This window comes from Daucus carota, chromosome 8, assembly GCF_001625215.2.
Source record: "Daucus carota subsp. sativus chromosome 8, DH1 v3.0, whole genome shotgun sequence".
Classification (NCBI taxonomy): domain Eukaryota; kingdom Viridiplantae; phylum Streptophyta; class Magnoliopsida; order Apiales; family Apiaceae; genus Daucus; species Daucus carota.
In genome coordinates, this window is record NC_030388.2 from 31,119,800 (window position 1) to 31,133,008 (window position 13,209).

Genomic DNA, 13,209 nt, shown 5'->3' on the forward strand with positions numbered 1-13,209 from the left:
TCAGCACTTTTCCTGACCGCACAACAATTTTTAACAGCACTCCAAACAGATGGACTACCAGTCACATGCTTATTGCTTAGTAAGTTTCCTATACTTCAAATACAGGCATCTAAACGATCCATCTTTCAAACCGTCTCTAATCAATTTTCAATGAAATCAACACCAAAGAAACTGGACCATCAAAACAAACTGTTGCACTACCAACTAAACCATCTTCCTATATAAACCCCCAAACTCTACGCTTAAGCATACATAACTACAACAAATACTCTTTGAAGAAAGTGAAATGGCAGGTTCTAAAGGTTCGAAATCTGGTGGTTCTCCCTCAGTGGGCTCCAAAACGGGTGGTTCTGCTGCTTCGAGCACGAAAAGTGGTGGTTCCCAGAAAGGTTCTGGCGGGTCCTCGGGAAGCAAGGTCCAGGGATCAAGTAACGATACTATGAAGGCTCCTGGGCAGGATGGGTTCATCTCAAGGAGTGGTTTTGAGAGTGACCCTAAAGGCTATTTCAAAGGTGTTCGTGATTAAGTCTGAATAATTAAGCAAGTAATCAAGTGTCGATCTATGCAATATATATAGCTATTATGAAGTGTATGATCTCCGGCATTTGATCTATATATATAAATTAAAGCTTTATATTAATATTCCAAGTATGTTCTTGAATTTTATTGCGCATGAATGCTGAAGACCAGTAAAAGTGTTATTGGAAAACAGAACAAATCTTCATTAAGGTGTGACAAAAATAGAATTTTAATGAGTGATGATCATGTAGACAACGAGTTCGTTCATAACATTCAGATGGTTACAGCTTTCTGAAACAAGCATATGTCGCATGATTAAGCATTAAACTAAATCGTTTCTATTGCAGTATGTTTATTTACTACTATAAAACAGCACAAATCAATTATTAGAATTATTTTGTAATGAGATGATTAAATATTAGAGGAAACTAAAATACATGTTGAGTTGCTATAATGTTGATGTAATATTCTATGAACCTCTGTTTGCTGCTGTTTTTTCTATTAGGATACAAAATTAAATGAGGATTTATTTTCTGTTAGAGTTACTTTAAAATGTATCTTGGATGTAAAATTTTCATATTTAATATATCCTTATTCAAATTTTTCATATTTAATATATCCTTATTCAAATTAAGTTAGGGTGTAATTTATAATTTTTAAAGTTTTAGAAATAATTTGTTACATGTCATTGTGATTTGCCGGCATATATTTAAATTAAAAAACACAATTCTGTTATTTATTGTTACATTTTTTAAACTCAAATAAAAAATTAAAAAAAATATTTTAGGAAAGAGAAGATTCATAAATAATTCAAGTCATCAAAATAAATTTGGTAGGATGTATTTATTTGAACAACTTATTTTTTCAATCAATTTTTTAACAAAAACTAATTCATTACTCAAATAACTAGTTTATAAATTTATTTTTGTTGTTAAAATACAGAATTACTTGAACATCTAATTTAAACTATACGCATAAGTTGTTATTTTAAACTCGCTAAATGGACTACCAGTCACATGCTTATTAGTGAGTTTCCTATACTTCAAATACAGGCATCTAAGCGATCCATCTTTCACACCGTCTCTAATCAATATTCATCGGAAATCAACACCAAGAAGCTGGAACATCAAAACAAACTTTTGCACTTCCAACTAAACAATCTGTTTCATATGTCTCTTCCTATATAAGCCCCCAAACTCTCCGCTTAAGCACACATAACTACAACAAGTATATACTCTGTGCAGAAAGTGAAAATGGCAGGTTCTAAAGGCTCGAAATCTGGTGGTTCTACCTCAATGGGCTCCAAAACGGGTGGTTCTGCTGCTTCGAGCACGAAAAGTGGTGGTGGTTCGCAAAAAGGTTCTGGTGGGTCCTCATTGAGAGTGACCGGAAAGGCTATTTCAAAGGTCTTCGTGATTAAGTCTGAATAATTAAGCAAGTAATCTAAGTGTCGATCTATGCAATATATATAGTTATTATGAAGTGTATGATCTCCGGAATTTGATCTATATATAAAAATTAAAGCTTTATATTAATTATCAACTATGTTCTTGAATTTTATTGTGCATGCATGCTGAAGACCCAGTAAAAGTTTTATTGGAAAACAGAACAAATCTTCATTAAGGTGTGCTAAAAATGGATTTTTAATGAGTCATGATCACCACCTGATTAACGAGTTCATAACATTTAGATTGTTACACTTACCTTGCATGATTAAGCATTAAATTAGATGATTTCTAGTTGCATAGTTGCATGCCGTAGTAGGTTTTTTACTATGAAAAAACACGAATTTATCATCCTATTAGAATAGGTTACAGATTTAAAATATAAGAGGAAACAAAAATACATTTAATAAATTCCGCTTACTCTTGATATCAAGATGTATCACATGTAATATGAGTTTATACCATTGCAGAAGTAAATCAGTTGTTAGCATGGTACAAAAATTAAGATTAATAAAATGTATGCCTGTTATATTTAATACATTTCCTAAATTATCTTAGGACGGTTAAATAATTTGTGAGTAATTATATTTAATACTCTTTAATCTTTAATGAGTTGTCATTATAATTTTCTGCACATATCTGAAATAAAAATCTTAACTCCATTCATATATATATATATTTTTTAAATAAAAATATAAGTAAAAAAATTATTTTAAAAATGAGAATTTAAAAAAAAAATCTAAAAATTAATCTTTCCACTTTAAATATCTGTATTTTGAATTTTTGATATGCATTTTAAGTTATTTTGGCTATATAATTGAAAAATATTTTACAAATTTTCTTTATCAGAACAAAAGTAATCGAGCATACATTATTTATATAAAAAATTTAAGAAAAACCTACGTGTTCTTAAGAATATTTAACTTATACTACTTTAATTATAGACCATGAAACTTAACGTCGTTTTTTTTTCCCCACGGAAAGTAAAGATTTTATTAATGCAATAAATCTTTACAAAGCACAAATTCAAAGTCAGGATGGATATCTTCCACCTCCCATCTACGATCAGCTATAGAACAGCTATATCTTGCTAAATAGTGAGCTACTATATCTTGCTAAATAGTGAGCTACTATGTTCGCGGACCGTCTCACAAACCTTAACACAATGTTTTGAGCACATAAATCTGAAAGAAGAGATCTGCAGTCCTCGATCACCTTTCCTAGATAAGATAAACTAGAGAAAGAGTGCGAATGAGCTGCACAACCTGTAAGCAATCAGTTTCCAACACTACATTACTCAGACACTTTTGTTTCGTCCAACTGAGGGCTTCTTTAATACCCAGAGCTTCTGCAAATTTGGGAGTTACACAGCCTGGAGAACATTTTGAGATAGCTTCGATTAGAGTACCACAATGATCACGAATAATAAAAGCTTAGCTGTATCGTCTTGGATCTTCGAAGATAGCTGCATCGATATTAATCTTAACACTATTTTCTGTTGGGAGATTCCACTGTTCTTGACCGTCTTCAGAGGTCATAAAACCTAAGAAAGAGTCATAATTTTTGTCTTGAACAGATCGCCATTGGTTAAGAAAGGAGAGTGCCGAATTCATTACCTCGAGGGGGTCGATACTACGTTGCTTCCATATTGAATCATTCCTGTTCTTCCATATTATCCAGCATAGAGTTGCATGGGTATATATCTCTTCCAGATGTTGGTGACCAATTAAAGCATGAAGCCAATCTGCAAATGATATGACTGAACCTTGAAGTGTGGATAGAAATGAACTTCCCACAAGCTTGTGACAGTAATCTGCAAATGTGCATGAGACCAGGGCATGCATAACAGTTTCTGGTTCCTCATTACAAATGGGACACAGAGAATTAACATTCACATTCCTAGCACGTAAAAGATCTTTAGTTGGTAAGCACCCAGAAGCAGCACGCCACATAAATTTTTTTACCTTGGATGGTATTTTCAATTGCCACAATTTTCTCCAGAACCCAGAGTTGTCAGCAGAATTAGGATTGGCCTTGGACTTTTGAATGCTGATGTACGCGCTCTTGACAGAATAATGACCCATCTTTTCATGTCTCCAATACCAAGTATCTTTGACGTTCTCTTGAAGGGGGATTGAAAGAATAAGCTCTGCATCCCGTGTTTCAAACACGTCCGTGATCAAGTCCACGTCCCATACTGATTCCCCTGTATGCATTAAGGAGGCCACCTTTTTGTTAACAATTGAATCACTAACAGTATGAATATAAGGGTCCTCTGTAAAAGGAAGCCATGGATTGTGCAATATATCAATGTTCTGGCCATTGCCTACGCGACAAGAAATGCCCTGAGCAATCAGATTCTGAGTTTCGAACATGCTACGCCAGACATAGCTTGGATTTACACCAAGCTTAGCCGTTAGAAACGTTCCGTTAGAATAATATCGGGCCTTGTAAACTTTGCTGACCAACTTATCAGGATGAGTCACCAATCTCCAAGCCTGGCTTCCCAGTAAAGCAATATTGAAGTCTCGAAGACACCTGAAGCCCATACCTCCTTCAAGCTTGGTCGAACATAGTCTACTCCAACACATCCAATGGATGTTTTTATTTTTAGCAGGGTCTGTTCTCCACCAGAATTTAGACATGACCATTTCGAAATCCTTGCACACTTCAAGAGGGAGCAGAAAAACACTCATTGAGTAACTAGGAAGGGTCTGAGCGACAGACTTAATTAGAATTTCTTTCCCTCCTTTCGATAAATTTTTCTTGTCCCAGCCTTGGATTCTCTCTTGTAACCTCTCCCTTATAAACCCAAAAACTTCTGATTTTTTGCCAGAAATCATATTTGGAAGGCCTAGATATAGACTATTAGCTCCTGCTTCTTTGATTTGCAGCTGGTGATAAATCTCCGACTTAAGATGGGAACTGCAATTACGGCTATAGAATACTGAAGATTTGTCTGCATTAATCTGCTGCCCGGAAGCCTTCTCAAATGCTTTCAACATATTCAGAACATGTTTTGCACTTTCTACATGTGCTTTACAAAAGATATAACAATCATCTGCGAAAAACATGTGGGAGATAGGAGGCGCATTACGAGCAACTTTGATGCCTTGAATCAGACCTTTCTTCTCATATTCAGAAATCAAAGAAGTGAATCCTTCTATACAGATTAAAAATAGATAAGAGGACAAGGGATCACCTTATCTAAGGCCACGAGTGGGAACAATTCGACCAAAATTTCTTCCGGCATGACTAACTTGATAATTGACTGAGCTCATACAAGCCATGAATAATCGGATTGCCTTCTCTTCGAAACCCAGCTTGCGCAACACTGCTTCCAAATAACTCCACTCAACACGGTCATAGGCTTTACTCATATCAATTTTAAGGCCATCCAACCTTGCTTGACTTTAGTTTTGCGCTTCATGAAATGCATTACTTCATATGCTACCATGATATTATCTGTGATCAGACGACCAGGAATAAAAGCGCTTTGAGTATCAGAAATAATTGAATCAATGAATGATTTCAATCGGTTAGCTAACACTTTCGAGAGCACTTTGTATACAACGTTACATAGCGAGATCGGTCTTTAATTAACACAAAAATTGGAAAAGCAAAAATTTAACTATATCAATATCTTTAAATGTGTGTGAGAAAACACCAAATGTCGATTATTTGAATAAAAAGTATACGTGTGAGTGCTTAATCTTGGACAACTTGTGAAAATCTGTCATGATTCTGATGCAAACAAGAGGATTACTGTGGCACAAATGGTGGACGAGATCAGGGCGTTGTATGGTGCTGGTCATCTAACAACGACAAATTTACTTTCATGGACCGTTTTTCTTCTAGCAGTGGACACAGATTGGCAGGATAAAGCTAGGAAGGAAGTGGTTGAACACTTTGGCCAGGAAAATCCTTCATCTGATGGCATTGCCAGGCTTAAATCCGTAAGAATTTTACAGACCTAATCAACACATACACGCACACACAAGTAATATGATCTCTGGATTTTAATCATCGTCATGGTTCTGTTTTAATTTTCTTGTAGATGAACATGATTATAAACGAGTCACTCAGACTCTATCCACCCGTGCTTACTGTGACAATAGCAGTTAAAAAGGAAGTAAAATTAGGAAGCCTCACTCTTCCTCCAAATCTCAGCATTTTCATTTCCATACTCGCTCTTCATCACGATCCTCAGATATGGGGCAAAGATGTTCATCTCTTCAAACCAGAGAGATTTTCTGAAAGGGTGGCTAAAGCGACAAACAACAATGCTGCAGCATTCATTCCTTTCGGTATGGGGCCTCGGACTTGTGTGGGACTGAACTTCACAACAAATGAATCAAAGATTGCACTTTCAATGATCCTGCAGAGGTACAAGTTCTCACTGTCCCCAAACAATGTTCATCACCCGGCTGATATATTTATCCTCACCCCGAAAAATGGAGTTAAAGTGATACTTCAGAAACTGTAACTCTTTGCAGAAGAAACTACTTATGCAACTCTGAAGTTGTTTGTATGATCAATATGTAAATAGGATTAAGGTTACATTGTAAGCAATGAATGTGAAATAAATAATAATGTCATTGTACATTAGATAAGTTAAAGATTATGGTATCTAATCATTTTCATTATGGTATTAACACTGTTTTGATGTGAGATCATGGACCACTATGTTTGGTAGTATAATTATGGACCACTAAGTTTGATGTAAGATGAAAGCTGCTTTATCATGCTCTAATATGTAACAAGTTTTGTAAGATACAATGATTGTCTTTGCACTGATTAAAATTTGATGAATAAATTAGACCTCTAAAATATGTAAAATTTAATAAAATATTCTGTTTTTTTTTTTGCCAGTAAATATTCTGTTTCGATAGTATAGGCTATAATAAATGATTATTCCCTCATTTCCTGTAGATTATAAACATTAGATGATGGAGACGTGACACACTCCTATAAAATATAGTTTTGTAACTTATTTTTAATATTTTTTTTTAATAAATATTTAATATCTAAATTTTTGTTCATGAATTTTTTTAAAAAAAATAAGTTATAAAACTATATTTTATAAGAGTATTAAAGTGTGTGCCGAACAATGAAAAAATGTATAAAAATGAGTGAGACGGGCTGAGTATATCTTTAAAATAGTATGTTATTTATTATTTTAAACTATCATCAATAAAATATTATATTTTAATATATAAGTAGATAACACGTTTCACTACATATTTCTACATGTTCAATAGATATAAATTATAATCAATATCACAATTGATTATAATTATAAACAACAATTCATTATAATTATAAACAACAATTCTGTATAATTGAAATGATACAAAATAAGGATAAGTAAATACGCAAATGGGAAGTTCCACCTATGTGTAATATTTAATTTTTCTGTCATATAGCATATATAATTATTTTATTTAAATAACAAACATAATAATTTTAAGATTAATGGAAATTAGGTAACAGCTTGAACTGAAAAGATTCCATACGTGTTTGATAAAGATGACTTAAATTTCTTCCGATGTCTACACTATTCACTCCAACAATTTACATTCATAGTCATTGTTGTTCGATCTTTTTTCATTCTTGCAGTTGTGCATATATCAATGAAAATGCAAGTTATGCATGACAAAAGTTTGAATAGTCAAAATATTGTGAAATCAAAAAGAAATGCCATGATTCTTTCAAAATTTAATAACATAAGTCAGTACATTGTTAGATGTGAGTTTATATATACACACATACATACTCCCATTTTAACTGATATTTGATTTTTATATTATTTGTTATCTTATCTGTTCAATTACTAAATTTGAAATTTTATTAGAAAATTATATAAGAAACCCTTTATTATGAAAATTTAAACTTAACCAAATTAAACATATGATGTATAAATTCAAGACTTGAAAATTCGTACTCGTGGATGAACATTTGGTGTTAATAATCTTGTTTTAAAAATTTGAAATATATTTATCATTTCATAATGTAAAGCTAGTATCACCCGAATTCCTTTAACTTGATCGATTAAACTAATTTTCAAGAAGATAGATTCCAAATAAATAAAATAGATTTTTTTTGCTTTTTGAAATTTATGATGCATTTCAGTTATACTATAGAGTTGAAATATAAAGAATGTAAGAGGTATAGATTTTAGTTTATTTAAATTGGATTATATTAAAATATGGATTATATTAAAGTTTTGATGAAGGTTATATGTGTATATATCAATTTCAACAAATCGCTTGATTGTGTCTTTGCAAAGATTAGATTAATCAGCGATATGATCTGTTTCATGTTTGTTCGACTCGATTGTTCTTGTAGATGCCGTATGGCTTTTCATTATCGAATTAATTTCTTCTTTTTTTTTTTTTTCAAAAAAAGAAGAAAAGACCCTCAATGTAGAGGTACTTGACCCAGCTACCTTGGATACTTTTAGTTTTAAAGCCGAAAATTATATGTTTGTGTATAAGTTATTAAGTGATTTAAAATTAAAAATAAATCAGAATTTCAAGTCAATCAAAATTTGGAGGATGTATTTATTTGAACAACTTATTTTTTCTTGAACATCTAATTTAAACTATACGCATGAGTGCATAACTCACTAAATGGACTACCAGTCACATGCTTATTGCTTAGTGAGTTTCCATACTTCAAATACAGGCATCTAAACGATCCATCTTTCAAACCGTCTCTAATCAATTCTCATTGAAATCAACACCAAAGAAGCTGGACCATCAAAACAAACTTTTGCACTTCCAACTAAACCATCTGTTTCATATCTCTCTTCCTATATAAACCCCCAAACTCTCCGCTTAAGCATACATAACTACAACAAGTATATACTCTGTGCAGAAAGTGAAAATGGCAGGTTCTAAAGGCTCGAAATCTGGTGGTTCTACTTCAATGGGCTCCAAAACGGGTGGTTCTGCTGCTACAAGCACGAAAACTGGTGGTTCGCAGAAAGGTTCTGGTGGATCCTCGGGAAGCAAGGTCCAGGGATCAAGCAACGATACTATGAAGGCGCCTGGTCAGGACGGGTTCATTTCAAGGAGTGGTTTTGAGAGTGACCCCAAAGGCTATTTCAAAGGTCTTCGTGATTAAGTCTGAATAATTAAGCAAGTAATCAAGTGTTTATCTATGCAATATAACTATTATGAAGTGTATGATCTCCGGCATTTGATCTATATATAAAACTTAAAGCTTTATATTAATATTTCAACTATGTTCTTGAATTTTATTGTGCATGCATGCTGAAGACAAGTAAAACTTTTACTACAAAACCAAAAGTGAAAAATAGAATTTTAACGAGTGATGATCACGTAGACAACGAGTTCATAACATGTCACAGTTTTCTGAAAAAAGCATGTCAGTTTTCTGAAAAAAGCATATGTCGCATGATTTGGGGATGTTTTTTACCGGTATAAAACAGCATAAATCAATTAGAATTACTTTGTAATAATATGATTAAAATATTAGAAGAAACTAAAACAGATGTTATATTCCTGAAAAAAATATACAGGTGCTTTTCGAAAATTTGTTAGGTGTCCCGAAAAAAATATTTCTAGATTCACTGGATGGAGTCCCTATATTATCAACCGTTTTCAGTTGTTATAATTGAAAACAACGAACTTTCATATGATATCATTGATGTATTTTAACAATTGTTATCATCTTATAAAATCATCATCGCTACATAAATAGATCTTAAAATATGATACAAGAGAAGTATTTTATAAAGTTAAAGATGAGAGTGTGTGAATATCTATCTATTTCTTACCTCTTCTCAATAGTTTCAAGTTTAATGGGAGAAAATTAAAAGCCAAAAGTCATGGAATTAGTTTAATGAGAGAAAATTAAAAACCAAAGATCATGGAAAAATTCCAAGAACCAAAAAGTCATCCATAAAATCATTTTATAACAATATGTCTAATATTCTTACAATTCTAATATTTTAAAAATGGTCTCATAAGATAATCGATCTTGTAATATATGTCTAATATTTTATTTTTCAGTTAATATATATTAATTATTTCTAGTAATTAAAATATATGTCAATTCTAATGAAACTAATCAACATGATTCAAGTAGGTGAGATCAGCGATTTTTCGGTATGATTTAAGTTTCATCCAATATCTAGGCTTTGGCTCCAACAATATACAGATATTGATGGTTCGATATTTTCTCATTCCCGTCATTGTCCATATAGCAAACAAATTAAATAGATAACAAAAACCAGAAAATATGCATGACAAAAATTCGAACAATCGAAAAAATGTGAAATCAATAAGAAATGTCTATTTCATGATTTTTTTCAAATTTAATTAATGAGTTATTTTATTATTAAATGTCAGTTCTTATATATTTATATTTATGTACCGGTAGTTTTCTTTCGATAATTAAATATAAATTCTTATTAGAAAATAATAAAAACAGTGAAAAAACTAAACTAAATCAAATCAATTACATATACCATAATTCGAAGAGTTGAGAATTCGTAGGTTATTGGCTGAACATCCGATATTAATAATTTTATTTTAGAAATTTGAAATATACATATTATTTTATAATACTCAACACCATCAAAATTCTTTTAATTTTGCCATTTTGTAGTCAGATTTATAAAATAGAGTTTTTGTTTGATGTCTACATGACCGATAACCAGGAACAAAGAAATTCTTCGACAAATAGATTTCAAGTAAATGAAAATATATATTAAAAAAACAATTTATGATGCATTTGAGCTGTACTCGTGCGAGTTGGATTATAAATATTTGAAGGTAACAGAGTTTTCTTGTTTAAACTTTTAAGTTAAGTGCTTGGACGTGTTTATGATTTAAAATGAGAAATTAGTTTGAAATAAATTTTTTGAAATATTAATTTTTATAAAAATGACCAACAAAGCATATGTTATTTATAAATTATTTTTATTTGAATTATTATATTTTTATTAATTTATAAATTAAAATTATCCAAATAAATATTTTTACATTAACTTATTACATAATTCATGAGTTTAATCTCAATCAAACTATTTCAAAAACCGTACCTAATCTTCTTCATATTTATATAAAGGAGGTTCCTCAGAGGATGACGTGGCATCTCTCAAGGACCTCCATCTAAGTTTTCTAGCATTTTTGTACTTTGTTATTTTTATTTTGATTAAAACAAATAGATTCTTTGTCTTTTCAGCTTATTAATATTATTATGAATTACAGTTGCAGACTTTTTGTTTTCCTCTTCACGTGACTTCTTGCTTTCCATGTGATGACAGTATATATAGATGTTTATGCATTGAATTGCTAATTGGTTGTGATTAACTTGATGAGTAATTTCGTTGATAAAGAGATCTAATTGTTGATTTGCAGATGGCTCGTACTAAGCAAACTCTGCTCGCAGGTCCACCGGAGGAGAGACACCAAGAAAACAACTGGCTACCAAGGTCGGTGTCTGTTTGTATAGTGTGATTTTGTTGTATGTTTGATATTGAACTTTTATGATGATATGTGTCGGTTATTACAGTCAGCTAGGAAGTATGCACCAACCACTGGTGGAGTGAAGAAGCCCCATGGATCCATCAAATACAGTGGAATAAACCTTTAGGAGGTTCTCTGACATCTTTCTACCTGGGCATCTATAAATGTTGAAGTATATATGTGATATGAAGAAGGATCGTCTCCACTCGTGAATTGTGATGATACTGTAAGTGTGGCAATCTCCGTCGAGTTCTGCGTGGCGGTATGAAATTTTGAGGGGTCAGTGGGAGGCTTTGTCGCCTATGTTGTGGCCTCGTGGGAGTTTTGCTTAAGCAATAAGCACATTTTCAAATATTTTTTCCTTGCTCATGGGAGTGCTCAACTGGAGTTGCTTTATCGCATCGAAAAAAAGATATGGCATGTTAATAGATAAAGGCGAAGGGAAAGTGAAAGTACAGGATAAGTTTAGTGATATTGCTTTGATAAAGAAACTTGAGCTCATTAGTTTTAATGATCGAAGGGAACAAACAAGTATCTTCTGGTAATGCTGATAGAAGTTTCAAAGGTTTTGGAGCATAACAGTGATAAAAATATACTAGCATCTATGGAACAAAATAATTTTGCACTTGTACGAAAACCTCAGATGTTGGATGATGATAGTGAAGAAGAAAAACCCAAGGATTATACCAAATCAAGCTCTACGGAAAATTTATCTTCTGAAATGGTATATACATCCAAAGTTAGCCCTGACCTGAACAATCTTGTCCTTGAAGAAAAACCTCAGATTTTGGATGATGATAGTGAACAAGGAGGTCTTACCGGATCAAGCTAAGTGAAGGTTTCATCTGCTGAAATGATAAAAAAAATCATATAATTAACTTTTTGTTTTCCCAGCTTATTAATTGCTTCCAGAAACGGAACATGAGGCTGATGAATATTGTACAGAAAGGAAATCTTTCGCTAGGTGAGCAAAGGTGTGAATTGAATGCATTACAGATCAAGAGTGAGACTCAAGCTGAAATGCAGCTAAGATTTTTACAACATGACTATGCCAGGCTCAAAATAAACTTACCGAGGATTCAAGTTTAATTGTGCTTCTTTCCGTAGGTGCTAAAAACAAGTTATATCTTCTTATATTTCAATAACAAATACAAAATAAAAGAATTTAGAAATTATGGATTCAGAAATTATAAATGAAAAAGATTTTTAAAAAGATTTTATATTTATTTCTCACTCGCGCGGAGCGCGTTTTTTTCACTAGTTTAGTTACTTAATTTAGATTTAATCAAGTCAGTTTCTTGTACTTCAAATACAGTGCATCTAAACAATCCATCTTTCAAACCGTCTCTAATCAATTTTCATTGAAATTAACACCAAAGAAGCTGGAGCATCAAAACAAACTTTTGCACTTCCAACCAAACCATCTGTTTCATATGTCTCTTCCTATATAAACCCCCAAACTCTCCGCTTAAGCACACATAACTACAACAAGTATACATTCTGTGCAGAAAGTGAAAATGGCAGGTTCTAAAGGCTCGAAATCTGGTGGTTCTACCTCAATGGGCTCCAAAACGGGTGGTTCTTCTGCTACGCGCACGAAAAGTAGTGGTGGTTCGCAAAAAGGTTCTGGTGGGTCCTCGGGAAGCAAGGTGCAGGGATCAAGTAACGATACTATGAAAGCTCCTGGGCAAGATGGGTTCATTTCAAGGAGTGGTTTTGAGAGTGACCCCAAAGGCTATTTCAAA

The 13,209-nt window shown here is 32.5% G+C and overlaps 2 protein-coding genes across 2 annotated transcripts; both read left to right on the top strand.

The window, feature by feature from the left end:
- Window positions 1-286: 286 nt before the first annotated feature.
- LOC135148540 (spore wall protein 1-like) lies at window positions 287-1,949 on the top strand. Its single transcript, XM_064083840.1, has 2 exons — window positions 287-514; window positions 1,764-1,949. The coding sequence occupies exons 1-2, from the start codon at window positions 287-289 to the stop codon at window positions 1,947-1,949; spliced, it is 414 nt and encodes a 137-aa protein (XP_063939910.1).
- A 3,732-nt stretch (window positions 1,950-5,681) lies between these two features.
- On the top strand, window positions 5,682-6,577 carry LOC135148344 (cytochrome P450 CYP749A22-like). Its single transcript, XM_064083128.1, has 2 exons — window positions 5,682-5,920; window positions 6,022-6,577. The coding sequence occupies exons 1-2, from the start codon at window positions 5,741-5,743 to the stop codon at window positions 6,448-6,450; spliced, it is 609 nt and encodes a 202-aa protein (XP_063939198.1). The 5' UTR covers window positions 5,682-5,740; the 3' UTR covers window positions 6,451-6,577.
- Window positions 6,578-13,209: the final 6,632 nt, after the last annotated feature.